Genomic DNA, 16,922 nt, shown 5'->3' with positions numbered 1-16,922 from the left:
CTCCCCCACCCCCCGCCCCCAGGAATGATTTTCTTTTGTTCAGTGATCCTGGTCAGTCACTTGGCAAAACACCCTCCCGGTTACAGAAAAGGGAATCCATTTCTGTTCAGCCAGCACTGACTGAGTAACTACCACGTGGCGGACGCAGAGCCAGGGCTGGGGACACAGATAAATCACCAGCCCCTGCCCTTTGGGAATTCTCAGGTCTGGTGGAAGAGGCAGACAGGAAAACAGTTACCAGGATAACTTTTGTACCAGCTGTCCTGGGAGCATTGACGTGGGAAGATCAACCATCTGGGGAGTCTCTGGGGACTCAGAAAAGACTTCACCAATTTGAGTGGGGTTTTGAAGCCTGCGTAAAAGCTTGCTAGAAGGGTAAAGGAGGGAAAAGAATTCCAGGCAGAAGGAACAGCATATGCAAAGGCAGAGGGGGTGAGGAAGGACGTGGTGTGTTTTGGAGACAACTGGCAGTGTGGCAGAGGCCCAGAAATGAGGCTGGACGAGTGAGGCGGTGAGTCGCTTAACCCCCACCATGGCCCCGGGGGAGGGGGACAAAAACAAGCAGAAGCTCAGGCTCTGTTGCTGGTGAGTGAGCAACACCACCTTTCTACATAAAGATCACATCCTTAAGTCTTCGTCCTATGGGGGTTCCAGTTCCTCTACAACATTGTAACCTACTCATGGGAACTGTCTTCTCAAGGAACCAAGCTTTCTTGTGTCTGGAAAGGCCCTTGGACAGGTCATCTGGAATCTTTGGGCCGTTGTGTGGTCTGAAATTGATTATTGCTGATGGGAACTCTGAAGAGCCGGATATTTGATAGAGGAGGGGACTGGGGCTCAGAGGGGAGAAGGGCCCATCCCCCAGCCCCCCATCACTGTAGGACAAGCCAGGCCAGTGGTCAGTCCTCCTTCCCACCCTCACTGAGCTTCCTCTTCTGCCTCCCTTAAGGGACCCAGGCTGGTGTTCTGCATTCAGTAGACGCACGAAAATTCTGGTTAGTTCATCCTCTCCAGAAAAAAATAAAACACATTTAGTGTATGAACTTGGCTGAACTTTCTAGAAACTTCCAGAACCATTTCCCTCCTGCGTAAGGGTTGATTAAACCTGAGCAAGATGAACAGAAACTTCTCACAGCACTCTAGGAAGTGCTGGTCTAACACAGGAACCATGCAAATGAGGTTTTAAAATAACCTTTCCGCCTGCCTGTAGGCAACTTCAACTCGGACTGGGATATATTTTCAATTTTTCACCAAGTATTTACTTTCCCAGAATCCAATTTCTTTTCAGGCCTGGTCTTTTATCTTTCCGGCGCTAGACTTAATTTGTAAAACTGCTCCCTGGTCTCATCCCAACCTGGCTGGCTGAACCTTTGCAAAAGAAGTGACTTTGGGATTCACAACAGGAAAACTCCAGGTATCCGGGGAGATCTGAGGAGACAGTCTTCCTGGCATCTTTGGGCCCATGGGCCACCTGCCCAGGTGCTTGAGCACCTGCTGCCCTCTTGTGGCTGCAGCCTGGGCTACAGCCGTGCCTCACAGCAACTGAAAAAAATCCTCGTTTTCAGGTTCACGGGCTGTGTTCTGAAAGCGTCGTCTTCCTCCCCTGCACTCCCCAGACCCAAGGAATTTTCGAGCTGAAAGGGACCCTCGTCCAATCCCCATTTTTTGGCTTTTTTCTTTCTTTCTAAGAATAGGAACCCAAGGATCAGACAGATTAAATCATTTAGCCAAGGACACGCCCTCATTAGAGAAGTAGCGGAATGGAACCCCTACCGTCCTTAGAAGACCCCGGGGGGAGAGGGAGAGGAGGAAGAGGAAGATGCCGTGTGAAATTTAGAAGGCCACAGTGATGCTGCAGAGTGGCCGCAGTCCACGACCCCTCCGTGTTCTGTTTCCCAAGGAAAGCTGCTTTGTAAGTGCACACAGGCCTTGGATAAGGCCGGTCGCTCTGCCTGCCGTGGACACTTTCTTAGGCCACGGATAGCACTCCAGCGTCCAGGCCTAGATTCTTACCCAAGCTCCCACCTTGAGTAATTCCCCCGCCCCCCACGTTTGGGCCTCAGTTTTCTCATCTTTAAAGTGAGGGAGTCGGATTGGACTCGCTCTAAGGTTTCTCTGAGCAGTGAGTTTATGATGACGGTCCATTTGCTCTTGGCATATGTATATTGGGTGGCACTGATAGATGGGAGCAACCTGAGGACCGAGTCTGTAGCTTTCTCTTGTCACATCCCCAAAGCCTAACCCTATGCCTTGAATTAGATGCTAAAAAATATTTATTAACAATAATCACCATTTTCAGTGTCCGCTGTGTGCCAGACACACTCTGTGTGACCCTAACATACAGCTTTGACCATCACCACACCTATGAGGCTATAAATCACAGCACTGAGCCTAAGGCTTCCAGGACCAGATGGCATATACGGCTGAGCCCTGGTTATCGGCTTTCTACCTGCACATCCTTACTCCATGGATCGATTTCCTCATCTGTAAAATGGGAATGGACAGTGACTGGCACATTGTAAGCCCTCAGTGAATGATCTTATCAGGTAGACATTATTATCTTGTCTTCCTCCCCCTGGGATGTGGAAATTAAAGCAGGGAGAAATGAAATAACTTTTCCAAAGCAGCACAGCCAGTAAATGAAGATCTAAGATTATAAGCCAGATCCAGAACCTATGCTGACGCTTGAGCTCAGTGCTACACTATCTCCCTATTGTTGAACGACTGGCCAAACACAAGAACAAATGAATGAGTGAATGAATGAATGAATGCAATTCTTTACTGCTGATGGCAATGCTAATAGCTGGTGTCTGACTCTCATGTGGGTAGGATATTAATACTTAGGATCTGCCTCTTCCTTACTTTCTGGAACCAACTAAGAGAGATGAAAACAACTCAAAAAAAAAAAAATGAAACAGGGAAACGCCCTCTTCATCACAGAAAAGACCGGTTTCTTTTAAATCACAGAGGATTTACTCAGCATCTGCTTTGTGGCAGTACCAAGGCAGGGCACTGGGGGGGTTAGAGATATCCCTGACCTTGAAAAGCTTGCAATCTAGTTAGGGAAACAAACCTATGCAAAGTCTGGATTATAATGTTATAATTATTACACCCTAAAACAGGGTGATAGAGATTATTCGTGTTGAGTTGAGAAAGGGAACACACAGCCCAGGCGTGAGAATTCTGGGAGGGCTTCCTGGAAGAGGAATTCAGGCTAAATCTGGAAGCATGAGTAACTTTCTTTGATTATTTTCTCTCTATCTCCTACATCCAGCTGGTGGTTCATCAAGGCCTATCCAAATGACTCACCAGGCCCTTACTTTCCAGTTCAGCAGCCATTATCTCAGATCAGTCCCTCATTACTTCATGCCTGGAGGTGACCTTGCGTCTCTTAACTTGTCTTTTTGCTCCCAGCCCTTACCTTTTGCATCCATATTTTGGATTAGCCTCCTTACCTTGTAACGTCACTCCTATGAGTCATTCATTCCAGCTTCCCTTCCACTATTTATTGAGCATCTACTGTGTGCCAATCACCACCCTGTGCACTGGGGATTTGGCGTTGAACAAGACTGGCGAAGAAGACCCCTGCCTCCCTGGAATTTACATACTAGGTTTTAAAACTGCCAGTGGAGACCTGCTGCTTTCAAGATTAGAGTCCAGACTCCCCTAGCCCCGGGTAAGGCCTACCCTATCTGTCTCCCCTCCTCATAACCACCCATCACTTTCCAGCAGGGTTCTTCCGCTGGGCTCACCGTTCCCCACACATACCACATTTATCTCCAGCTCATTCTATCATTATGCCTTTTTCCCTTGGGCCTACCTGCCCAATTCCTTCCGGCCTAGTTCTGTCTCCACATCCTGCCCACCTTACTCAGACCTCCTCTTACACGATGACGTGCCTCTCTCATAATAGTATTTCACATGCACCAGTATCACTTACCTCTTCCACCCACCTGACAAGATTGTAAGCTGCCGGAGGGCTTCAGCCCTGTTCTGTATCTTTCCCTCTTGACCTCACCTGGCATGATATTGTGTAAATAGTAGGCTTTTTTTTTTTCCTCTTCCTCCTCCTCTTCTTTGTTTCTCCTAGCAATAACAACTGACATCTGGGAAGCACTTTACAAAGTGTTTTCATTTACGTCATCTTCTATAAGCTGCACAATAGGCTCGTATCAATTACCAAGAAATACTTAGTGGATTAAGAGGTCAAAAGAGGACGGCATTCCAGGTGAAGGAAGTAACTCCAGCAAATGTACAAACACAGCAAGGAACTGGGTCTGAGCAGCCGGCTGTGTGGGAGCGCCGCCCTGCTGGACAGAGAAGGGTGAACACTGGGGAAGATTTGGAAAAGGAAGAACAAAGGTAACAAAAAACAAGCAGAAAAACAAATCCCGCCTCACTAACGTGGTTATCAGCTAGGTGTACGTATGTATGTATGTATGTATATTTTTTAAATTAAAATATAATATTATAGATTCACATAGTTATTGGCTTTTTTCTCATAGTTCGTAGTATATTTAAAATTTGAATATATTGTATTTTTAATTAAAGTATGGCTGACATACAATGTTATATTAGTTTCAGGTGTGCAATATAGTGATTCTACATTTATATATCTTATGATGTGATCACCATGGTAAGTCTAATAAACATCTGTCACAATAATACAAAGTTATTGTATTATTGACTACATTCCCTGTGCTGTAAATTACATCCCTGTGACTTATTTATTTTATAACTCTTAATCCCTTCACCTTTTTCATCCATCCTCCTCCCATCTGTCAACTATTAGTTTCTATCTATGAGTTTATTTCCGTTTTGTTTGTTCATTCATTTTGTTTTTTAGATTCCACATATAAGTGAAATCAAATGGTATCTGTTTTTCTCTGTCTGTGACTTATTTCACTTGGCATAATACCCTCCAGCTCCATCCATGTCATCACAAATGTCAAGGTTTCATTCTCTTTTATGGCTGAGTAATATTCCATTGTATATATGTACCACATCTTCTTTACCTAATCATCTATCAATAGATACCTTGGTTGCTTCCATATCTTGGCTGTTGTAAATAACACTGCAATGAACACAGGGGTGCAAATAGCTTTTTGAATTAGTGTTTTCATTTTCTTCAGCTACATATCCAGAAGTGGAATTGCTGGGTCGCATGGTAGTTCTATTTGTAATTTTTGAGGAACCTCCATACTGTTTTTCACAGTGGCTGCACCAATTTGGTATCCCAGCGACAGTGCACGAGGGCTCCCTTTTCTCCACATCCTTGCCTACACTTGTCATTTGCTGATTTTGTGATGATAGCCATTCTAGCAGGTGTGAGAGGTGTATTTATTTCCAGTCCTTCTAAAAACCGTTTTTCTTTTGCAAAGCTCTAGTAAGTGTCCATAAAATTGTGTGTCCTACTTTTTGTCACTTAATATTCTGAGCACAGTTCCCTGACACGACCTCGTCTTCATAAAGTCCACGTGTCGTGAATGCATAATGTTCCAGAGTGGCTGCCTCTGAAATGAATTTACCCTTCGCTCTATTGCGGGACACACGTCATTGCCCGTTTTACGCTATTATAAGATGCACTGCAACAAACCTCTGCAGACAGAAGACGTGGAACAAAAGTAGGTCTTTGGTGAGACCTCAACGTGCTTCATGAAGGCTCACTGGAGCCTAAAGCTTCTCTGGACCTTTCTTGCAGTTGCATTTTCTCTGACTTGCAATCCACACGATCCCACCTAACATAAGGGTTCCCGAGGCAGGGCCGCACTTACCCTGCTCACCGCCATCACCCTGCCCGAGTCCTCGGTCCAAGGCTTGGCGGCCTGGACCAACTAGGTGCTTAATAAAGACATGCAGACAAAGAATATGAACTCTTGTCCTGACGGTGATCTAGAAGGATCTTTGTATTTTTATCAGGTGGTTGGAGCTTGTCAATAAAAATGTTGCCTCTTCTTCATATTTACCACTAAATTCCTCTTTTTTGGCCACTTTTCATTTTTTTAATTCATAAGTTTCACACTTTGATGAACTAAAATATTTTCCTTCGTGACCTTTATTTTTTGGTTGAGGTATAATTGATTTCTACCTTCGTGACCTTTAATACTAAAATTCTAACTGGATCTCCTGTCAGAGTTGAGGTGCAATGGTGTTTTCTGCTAGTTTTTCAAGAGTTAAGTTGTGATATTTAATTTACCTAGAATTTATTTAGGTGTACCATTTGAGGTTAGAGGCGTTCGTTTTTGTTTTCAAAAACTTCTAACCAACTGTACAAATGCTCTTTTCCCCATTAAGTTGCAATGTTTCTTTTGTCCTTCTGCTTATATAAAATTGCATCTATTTTTGCCTAGTTAGTCTGTTAAATTGATGTATAAGCCATATAATACTTTACTATCTACCAAGGTTAATACTCCTTCCAATTAAGCTGTCTTCAAAATTTTCTTGGCCATCTCCCCTGTTTATTCTTCCAGCTGAATGTAAAAATAATTATATCCAATCCTAAAAAGACTCTATTGGGATTTTCACTGTAATTACACTAAGCCTAAAAAAAAAAAAAAAAAAAAAAGCATTAAAGAAGAATTGACATCTTTACAATTTTAACTTTGCCATCTGGGGAAGTTTTTCTTCATTAAGGTTTCCCATATTTCTCAACAAAATCTGGTCATTTTCTTCACATAGATCATTGGCATTTCAAATAAAGGTTATTTGTAGGTATTTTATATTTTAGGTTGTTTTCTAATTGGGCGATCACTGGTGTATGTAGGGAAGCTTGTAAATTTGATGGCCTGTCCAAATGACACTCTAATTGTCAAGGCATTCTTTTGTTTCCTCCTGCAAGTATCACTCCCAGGTCTGCCCTCTGGAACTAGACGGAGTACAAACCACTTCTCCTTTTACAGGACAAATTGTCGTCTCTTTGGAGACTGCTATCATGTTTCCCATCAGCCCTCTTTTGTCCTGGCTGAATAACCCCACCTGACAGGATGACATACTATTTGGGAACGTTTCAAATGACGGTGGTGAGGAGGGAGGATGGGGGACGTTTAGACTGGAAGGTGGGGGACCAGTGGAAATCCGAGCTTACAGGCTGGCGAAGACGAGGCTGTGAACATGGGAAGGGCCAAGTCTGAGATTTCAAAAGAGGAAACATTAGGACACATTGACAAACTGGACGCAAGGGGTAGAGGGATGGGAAGAAGAGTGAAAGATGACTTTAAAATTCCTATCCTGAATCACTGAAGAGTGATTCTCTCTAAGAGAAAGTATGAGATTGCATAGGGGAGATAGTTTGGAAGGAAGTCAGTGTCCGTCCTCCTGACCCTGAGATGACAATATAGCCAAGGAGAGAGGCCTGTCCTATTGTGAGGTAACAGAAAATGTATGTATTGGTCTCTGCCCCTGGTTCTTGACACAGACTTTCTAAAACCCTTGTAATTTCCTTTCCTAAATGATAAGAGCACTGGAAGTATCTTTGGTTCTAATGTTTGGTCTTTGACCCTGCTTCCTGACCCAGCTCCTAAATTCCTTGGAATTTCCTGGGTGATAGGAACATTTTTTATTCTACTGAGGAGACTCTGGGTGGATACTGGAAGGGGGCCAGTCACCAGAAAGACCAAACCATGATTAGAAGCTTGGAATTTTTAGTCTCACCGCCCCCATCCTCCAGGGAGCGGGAAAGGGCTGGAAATGGAATCGATAATTTTCATGCCTATGTGAGGAGCCTCCATAAAATCCCAGTAGTTGAGGTTTGGAGAGCTTCCGGTTTGGCACACATCCACATCAGGAAGGTGACACCCTCCATGGGGACAGAAGCGCCTGCACTCAGGACCCTCCCAAACCTCATCCCAAGTATCTCTTCATCTGGAGGTTCACCTGTATCCTATCCTTTAATAAGCTGGCAAACCTAAGTGTTTCCCTGAGTTCTATGAGCCTCTCTAGCAAACTAATCAAAGCCAAGGTGGTGGGGGTGGGGTCATGGGAACCTCCAATTTGTAGCCAAGTCGGACAGAAGTCATGGGTAACCTGGGGACCTACTACTTGCAGTTGGCGTATGAAGTGGGGGGCAGTCTTGTGGGACTGAGCCTGTCACCTGTGGGATCTGATACTATCCCCAGGTGGTGTCAGAACTGAGTTGAACTGTAGGACACCCAGCTGGTGTCACAGAACTGCTTGTTGGTGTGAGAAGCCCCCCCATACTTGGTCACCGGAAGTGTCAGAAGTGAAGTGTTCTGTGTAAGTGGTACAGGAGACACACAGATGGAAAACTGAGTTTTTCCTAAACACCGGTGTTTTTCACATTTTCCCCCACAATAACATATTTTACACAGCTGGCTAGTTCACACACAAACACAGAGATATAAAACAGATGTAAGGGTCCCTAAACTCCTGCAGACACATGCGAGTTTGGGCCTGGAATACTGGTGAGAGGGAGGCATGGCCCAGGTGTGTGACCAGCATTGAACTGAAGGATTGTCACCAGGAGGCATGTCTTCCTTTCCCTCAGCTGTCTAAGGTGCTGAGGTCTAACTCTTGTGACCAACAGCCTGTCAGAACTAACAACCCTGCCACCATCTTCCCTCAACCCCAGGTGCCAGAGGGCTCCGGAAGATTCCAGCAGGAAGGCCACACACACTTTTCGAGTTCAAAGTCAGTCTCTCTGCCAACGCACAGAGCACACAGAGCTAGAAATTGCTCACCTTTAAATAAATAAATAAATAAACAAACAAACAAAAATCTCCTTTATCCTCAGCCTACAGGTTTTCCTTAAAGAAGGGGCTAGAGAATATTCAGGTCTCAAACTTTGAGTTTCAAGGCCATGGTGAGTAGAATTGGGGCAGGGAATATAGGAAGCCATTTCTCCTTGCAAAGCTGGAGTCCTAAATTGAAGCATAGAAAAGAGGCCAGGAGCCCTAGGCGAACATCTGTTGGGTGGGAGTCTGAACACACTCAGGCCCAAACTCTGGCTCGAGGGAGCCCAGGGGACTGTCAGAAGCCCCACAGAAACCAGCAACACAATTTGAAGAGCTGGTTAAAGAGAGATGTCTCTCTCCGGGGAGGGACATTGGCCTCCTTGGTCTAATTATCATGTCAGAGCATCTTTCCAGAGTAAATCTTGGAACATTTCATAGGGAAAGGTTGTTTTTAAATAGAGATAAAAAACGAGCAAATCCACTTTTGGTTTTAGAATCTTAGTTATAAAAAATCCCCAGGGCACCTATGGTTGAACTGCCCTGTCCTTGTTAGGCTTTTTTCCTGTTTGGGGAGGGGACCGACGAAGAGGTGGGAGGACAGGGCAGTTGCCCAAATATAGGACCTAGCTGGACAATCAGCTCTAATGCGTCTTTTGGAGCAAAAATTAATGTAAGACCCAGTATTATATTATAAGACCCTCTCTTATATTAAGACTGGGTCTTATATTAATTTTTGCTCCAAAAGATGCATTAGAGCTGACTATCCGGCTAGGTCTTATTTTTGAGGAAACATGGTAGTTGTTTGAGAGGGAAGGAGCCTCCGGCAAGCTGCTTTTCCCACGATGCTCCAGGTTTACAGGAGGCGGCTGCTGACGGCGGCGTGTCTGGGCAGCTTTCAACATTCAGTTCAGAGAAACTGGGCTTCGTGGCAAAGGTCCCAGGGAGCCAGACCCAATTCCTCTCCACAAAACATTCAAGAGGCACAGAGGAGTTGGCTTACAAATGACATAACACAGGCAATAAAGAGGCCGCTGAAGGCCTGAGCAGCTCACCACACCCTTTCTCAGGCCCGGTGCCGTATCTCGTTCTCTCAGATGCCCAACCTCCATCTCTAACTGAAAAGGTTGCCAAGATAAAAACTACCTTGCCCTCAACGGCTTTCTCCTCCCAGAGCCTCTGCTCCTTTCGGTGGCCACACAACTAACCTCTGGGAAAGATGCACCAGAGGCACCTTTTTGTCCCAGGAACCTCTCAGGGCCCTGCTGCGAGTGTCCCCAGCGTCTCCAGAAAACCTGATTATCTCCAACCTGTATCTCTGCTCAGCCCACCAGGCCCTGGAGGCCCAGGCCGAGAGCCTCCCTTTCCTGTGTGGCAGCACACTCCCTCCTTTCTCCAGCCTGGCAAGCCTTCTTGGCACCTTAGGCAACCCCACCCTGCTTCCACCTTCTTAATATTCTGAGAACCAGCAGTCTCGATAGACCCACGCCAAGCAAGAGTGCCAGAGAAAGAGACCCCGGGACCTTCAGAAGACAAGCCCAGGTCTGGAACGGGTTTCCAGTACTTTCTGAAACCTGGAGACGGGGGCAGGGGGACTAGAAAGACACTGGCCAGGGATGAAGGGGGTTGTAGTTCTAGTTTCTTTGGTCCAGAGAAGATTCGTGTCAATTCAGCGATGTCCCCATTGGGCCCTGCAGTCAGCTGCATTCTTGGCAGAAAGAAAAAGATCCCTGGACGAGGGGAACGATGTGCAGAGACAGCCCCAAACGCTATGCTGAAGAGCTGCAGTCAGCATTTCCTGAGTGCTTTTCATTTCTGCACAGCACATGGCGTTACTCATTGGTAAATCTCTAATCGCAGGATCTGTGCCTCCGACCAGTTCTTTCCCGACTGAGGACACACACAGGCGGGCTCAGAGGTCCCACAAGGCCCCACCCCAGACAGGGTCAGAGCCAAAGTCAGGAGCCACCTCCTCCCACCAGGACTCGGACCACAGAGCTGAGCTGCTGAACGGGGACATCCAAGTCCTCTGAATGCCAGAGTCCTCACGTCACAGTGTCTGGGATGTCTGGACACCGCCCAGACGTGGACAACAAAATGCCCATCTTCCAGAGGCACTAATCATGTTCTTTCATCCTCCCTGAAAAGTGAAAAGAACCCAGGCCAGGAATTCAAACAGACACATTCACATCATTTATTAAATGTACCATACAAAGAATAGGCCACGGGACAAATCAGAAGTGGAAGGGCCCATGACGACCGTCCGTTCTGAACCCCTTGCTTTACAAATGAAAGAACGGCACAAAGAAACCTGAACACATTACGGACAGGGCCAGTACGTGACGCAGAAACACACGGACTTAAGGCTTCCCGGTCTGAGCCGAATAGAACCGAAAGACTTAATCTATGTTGATTTTTAATTTCTCTGCGTCCTATAGTACCATATTCTGATGCTTAGCTCCTTCTTGAGGCTATAGGAAGGGCCCTAAAGGAAACACAGTGCGTGGCAGGGTGATTCAAAGCCAGGAAAATAGACCAACTGTGAAGCAGAGGATGCAGAGGGATCAGGGGAAGAATTCAGTTCCTCCCCAAGAGTCCCGCCCACCCGCCCTCTGCCCCCAAACCACACACACTGAGCCCCATTTGCCGCAGGGGCGAAGTACTTGCCTTCCTGAGGGGCAGACCAGGTGTGGCGGAGGAAGGGGCAAGAAGCAGGCAGGGAAGCGAACAAGAAAAGGCTTTCTAACAGTGTCGTTCTGAAATGAAGGCCCGTGTCACAGCACTGCTGCCAGGGTCAACACACCCGAACGCGGCAAGAAAAGGCCGCAGAACTCTGGGATACAAGCAAAAACACCAATAACTTAGCAAAATAAATACAAAGAGAGTTTTGCTGAGAGAGACGCAACCCAGTGCAAACAGGTTTTAGGCTCTGAGTCAGTTGAGAAGACAGGTGTGCTTTGCACTGCATGTCAGGGGAAAAACCCTAAGACCTTCTGTCCCACAGAACTGTCTGGGGTCCTACAGACTCCCTGCTAAAAGGTACTTCCTGAAGGTCCATTCCCTCCTCCCCAGAGTGGCTGGACGGCCAATCAGAGCTCAGGTAGCCCAGTGTCCACCTGAAGGAGGCCTGGGTCAGCAGGAGCTGAGGGTGGACCAAGAAGGAAAACAGTTTGTTGCCAAGAACAGAGCTGTGTTTGCGAGGGGAACTTAGTTCCCCAGGATACTTTCCAGTCACTGGGGACATCTGTGCCCCCAGCTTCTAAGCTGAGGCAAGTCCTGTCCCCTCTTCAGCTCTCCTGACCGGAAGAGGGCCTGGCTTCAGGGGCAGCTGAACTCCAGTCTACAACAGAAGGGAAGCTCTGCTAAGAGAAAAATAGTAACTATGGAGACGAGGACACCGCCCTGCAGTGTCCAGAGGGGGCGCTCATCCTCCATCCACCCAGCACTCAGAGGCCGGGAGTGCAGGGGACAGCGGGGCGCCAACTACCCCAAGCCCCGCACAGCCAGGGAACAGTCAGGAAGTCAGAATCAGTGCTAACGGCCTGCGGGGCGATGGGCTTCTCCACAGGCGAGAGGCGGCAGTGACAGCGGCGGCAGTCTCCGTCACCTCATGTTTCCACCACTCGGATGAGAGGCATGGGCTTAGGGCTGGGGGGCTTGGCTATCCGGACGCTGCAAAGGAAATTGGAAACACTGAGTCCTGTACGGTTGCCCACCCTTCACAGAGCCGCCCCTCCACGTGTGTCTCCGGAATTCTACACTGCGGTGCCGGCTGAGCTCCCAGGTTCCAAAGGCTCTGAAACAGTCATTGGCAGTGACGCCTAAGAGAAGACCTGGACGTGGGACTTTGGTCTGGTGACTGGGGTGATGAAAAGACAGGGGTCAGTTAAACAACTGAGAAGTGGGTCTCGCTGGGACTCTTGATTTTTTTTTTTCAAAGTCTTGGACCTTTTTGTGAATCTCTTGGGGAAACTAAAGGCTTTCTCCCAACAAAAACGCTCATATTACACATACACAATTTTTGCCGGCAGTTTCAGGGGGTTCATCCACCTCTAGCCTCCTGGGGGTGGTGGCAGCAGGCTCTACTCTAACCTCGTTAGGAAATGGTTTGGGTGGATCAGATCAGAGACTGATAGAATAAAGTTGGGATTTAAGAGTCTGTCCTTGCCTTGGCTTCCCATAGCTCAGTCCCTCTTTCCTCCACTTCCTCCTTGGGCCCCACGCAGGACACACCCACTCACCTGCCCAGGTTCTCTGTCTTGGCCCAGGTCTGGGTGCTGAAGTTGCTATGGCTGACTTGTTTCTCTATCAGGTGTTCCATCCGGTCGTGCATCTCTAAATTCTGTAACAAGTTATGAGGTTAGAATTGGCCCTTTTCCTGGCTTGCTGTTGGTCACGTTTAACTAGCTCGTTCGGGTCTCTCCATCTGTTTGCGCTGCTGTCGCCCCCACCCCTACCACGCGTGCCACCACCGGGTGCCCTCTCCCCTCCCCTTCCCTGCTCCAGCCCCCTTCCCTGAGGACGTGTTCTCTCAGTAGTCTGTGCTGTAGATCATTTCCTGTACATCATTTCCTAGAGTCAGTTGAGATATTTACTTGCCCTTCTAATACACTATTCTATAAAGTATTCTTAGATCTTTTTTTTAATGTATTTTATCTCTAAATCTAGACTGCAAACTCCCTGAAGGTCAAACAGCCCTGTTCTCCCATTTCTTTTTATTGCCACACAGTGGCTGCCATCTTCAGGTAGTTGACAGACAGGAAGGGCTCTAAGGGAAGGCGGAAGTTAGACTACGAGGGACTCAGCTAATCGAGCCCATCGCCTCGGCCATGGAGAAGATGCCACCTATCAAATGACTCCTCCTTCACAGCCCGGCTCCGCTGTCAGCTCCATTGCCAAGACCATACTCAGAATCAAGGGCTCGTCTCCATGCCCCCAGGGCATGGGGCTTGTCCCACGATAACACAGCCCTCCCAAGTGGGGACAGGTCTTTCCATTGGCAGCAACTCCCTGAAGGGTCTCAGACAACATTTACTCAGCTGAACCGAAGACCAGTCCCAGATACTCACTTCCGAGCAGCCGCTGGACAGGACCAAGACCCCCCCACCCCCCACAAGAACCTCTCCCTCCCTCAAGTCCAGTCTTCTCAAGAGCCTGCTCCCTTCCCGGGGCCGCCCAGCACACACACCTCTGCTTCCAGGTAAGCAATTTTCTCCTTGAGCTCCTGGATGGTGGTGTCTTTTGTCTGGATCACAGCTTTTGAATTCTGGAGCTGCAAAGGTGTGGGAGACACTGGAGCTCATTCTGAAATGACTCATTACAGACTCATCGAACTTCGGCCCGCTGCCGGAGAAGCCCGCAGAGACAAAACGCAGTTTGCACCATTCACACGGCTCGCTTAGCTTTTCTATAAAAACCTTCATCTCAGTCGCTATTAAACTGAATTATTCTAGGTGTGGGGGTAGGAGTGCAAGGGGTTCGGCACCCTGATAATCCAAAGTAATGAATGATTCAAAAACCATTCCTTTGACTTGGGGAAATACAAATTATTTATTCACATAGGAAATATTTATTGAGTGTTTACTATAAAGCAGGCCCTATTCTGGACAATGAGAAATGGCAGTGACCAAGACAGAAAAATCCTAGCCCTCCTGGAGCTGACATGCAGCTAACATGCTCTCCCACTTAGGGCGGGTCTTAAGTTTTCAAAACAGTTCTGCAAATCTTACGGCTGCCACCCTAAGACTCAGGCAGGGGGAGGAAGAAAATGTGCCACGAGGTACAGGGTTGAAAATCTGCACACAGATAAGTGTGCTTATTATGACTTAAGTGTTCATTTACCATCTCTCTTCAAAGTGTAAAAGAAACTAACCTTTTCCTTCTTTCCCATTGGAAAGCAGAAGGCAAATGACCAAAAGCGGGAGAAAAGCAAATCCCAATCATGCGACCCTAGCGACTGGTAGCCAGAGTGTTTCACGGGACACTTAGGCACAGAAGCCAAGCTCCCAGGAGAATAAAGAAATCAAAGGGGAGACCTGACAGGCAGGCAGGGCTGGACTCAGGGTGGTGCCTTCCTGGGGTAACCCGAGTAGAGCAGGGGTCTTACCTGCTCTATCATCTGCCGGACTTTCCGCTGCTGGCTCTTCAGCATGTCATCCAGGTGGTGAATCTTCTCCCGCAGCCCAGCCACCTCCTTTTCCAGGGAAGCAGCCCTGGGGACCAAGGTCAGAAGGCTGAGGCAAGCGGAAAAGATACTTTGTCTACCTAGTCCCAGGGAGGGTCTTGGGCTCGGGGTTCCATCAGGGCTGATCCCCTCTGCCCAACTGCCCAGTGGTCAGCCATAAGGAGCAGGTGAAGGGACACCTTTGAGCATCCCAACGGGAGTGTCACGAGAGATCATCTAGACCAAATGAGGAAACTGAGGCTCCGAAAGGTGAGAGGGGATAAGACATTCTAGATAGCTCTAGAGGGCAAAACTAGAACCAACAGGTAGGTAGGCATCCCAGGGAAGTAGGTCTTATGTAGACACAGAAAGACTTTCTTAGAACTGGAGCTGTCAGAAGTGGGCTGCCTCGTGTGTAATAAGCTCCTCAGTCCTGGAAAGAATCAAACAGGAGCTGGGATTATGACACCCAACACCATCAAGCCGGTGGCCGGGATTTTATATCAAGGAGATCAGATCCAACGCTCCTTCTAGCTTCTCCACACAAGTCTGCTTCTAAGTCTCCAGATGCTGTTTCCTGTGCATCTTCTGAGCAAACTGGGCCAAAATGGCCACAGGTCAGGTGGCTGGATGAGTGTCCTAGAGGTCAGACCTCTGAAGAATTCTGGTACCCAACACTCTCGGGTTCTACCTAGGGAAGCAGACAAGTGCCCGCGGCCAGCAGGTGGGCAGTTCTGGGGTGCACTGGGGTATAATGCAGTCTGAGACCCCCAACGACCTTCCTAAGCTTCAAACATTCTAAGTTTCCACCCTCAGCTCTCCAGTACCATCTTTCTCAGTCTCCTTTCATTTAGAATTTCAGCATTTACGATGCAGAGCTATCACTTGCCATCCCCAAGCCTCGGTTTGGGATTATCTGGTCCTTTCCGTTTCTCATGCTTCTTCCTCTCGGCCTGCCTGTGAGCACCCCACCGTTCGGGAAGACGAGTGCCAAGTAATTTAAAGCAATTCTTGGGAGGAAGTCGAGTCACAAAGGAGGCCACACGTCTGCATATTCTACGCCAGGCAGGCCTCCATCACAGTTATCTCAAAGGAGAGAAAACACCCCCAGCAGACTGAGGGTTCCAAGAAGGCAAGGATCGTGTCTGTTAACCTTGGAATTCCTTAGATGGCCCTTCAGGTAATGTCTGTTGAACTTGAAAAGGTCCAACTCCTACAGTGGAGATCAGACCCAATGTGCTGATATTAAATTTGATTTACCACTTGAGATCTTATTAATTGGGAACAGCATAAAAAAATTTCCAAATTCCTGAAGGTCCAGAGTGGCCCAATCTTTGGTCTGTAAGTTTCACCATCTGGGGCCTCTGAACCCCTGATTAGAGGGCATCTGCAAAACCATCGAACCTCAGAGTAGAAAAGATCTCAGAAAACCCCTATGTGCCACTAGACACGTGGTTCTCAGTTTCTGAGTCGGTTCAGTATGTCTTCGCGAAGCTGTTCACTGTATTTTTCTTCAGCATGACTTGTGAGGAAGTTACCCGACTCTACTCTCAAATAGTTTACAGTCAGGTGTTGTTTGGAGACAGGAAACTGTGGCGTGACAATACCCCATCCACAGGCAGGATAACGGCCTGTGGGATGATGTGCGTCAATGGCAGATGCTTTTCCAGCTCTCAGTTGACCTTGGCTCTCAAACCATAAAAGCCTTCGCTTGAGGATATCACCCCATGAAAAATGAACTCCCCAGAGATGGCGGCCGCTCAAGCAGTCTGTCCCTGGGCGGGGCCCCGAGCTGAGCAGGCATCGTGTGAGTCAGAGATGGAAGATCTGACATCAGCGCCAGCTTCTTCCCCAGGTCTGGCCACCCTGGGAGCTGCAGCCTGCAGGGCCCGCCCTCCCCTCCCTGCACCCCAGCTTCACGCTGAACAGGGCCCTTACTTTTCTTGTTCTGCTCGGCAGTCAGCATTCTTGCTCCGAAGTTCCTCAAGGGCCGTCTCCCCTTCCCTAACCTTCGCCAGTAAGGCCTGATGCTCCTGGAGGGGGCCAAAGGAAAGAAAACCGAGGATGAGGGG

The 16,922-nt window shown here is 47.9% G+C and overlaps 1 protein-coding gene across 2 annotated transcripts in view; it reads right to left on the bottom strand.

Moving 5' to 3' along the window:
* Window positions 1-10,857: 10,857 nt before the first annotated feature.
* The window catches only part of TUFT1 (tuftelin 1), a 35,813-nt gene continuing 29,748 nt past the window's right edge, over window positions 10,858-16,922 (bottom strand). For both annotated transcript variants that reach the window (XM_019740024.3, XM_019740023.3), the window contains 5 exons: window positions 16,789-16,883; window positions 14,794-14,899; window positions 13,876-13,959; window positions 12,929-13,029; window positions 10,858-12,359 (listed from right to left, as the gene is read on the bottom strand). In XM_019740024.3, the coding sequence (XP_019595583.2) occupies window positions 12,296-12,359; window positions 12,929-13,029; window positions 13,876-13,959; window positions 14,794-14,899; window positions 16,789-16,883 (450 nt within the window). In that variant the 3' untranslated portion in view covers window positions 10,858-12,295. The remainder of the gene's footprint in view (window positions 12,360-12,928; window positions 13,030-13,875; window positions 13,960-14,793; window positions 14,900-16,788; window positions 16,884-16,922) is intronic.

Source organism: Rhinolophus sinicus, chromosome 7 (genome assembly GCF_057876585.1).
Source record: "Rhinolophus sinicus isolate RSI-liver-muscle chromosome 7, RSI-T2T, whole genome shotgun sequence".
Classification (NCBI taxonomy): domain Eukaryota; kingdom Metazoa; phylum Chordata; class Mammalia; order Chiroptera; family Rhinolophidae; genus Rhinolophus; species Rhinolophus sinicus.
This window is presented reverse-complemented; position numbering and strand designations above follow the sequence as displayed.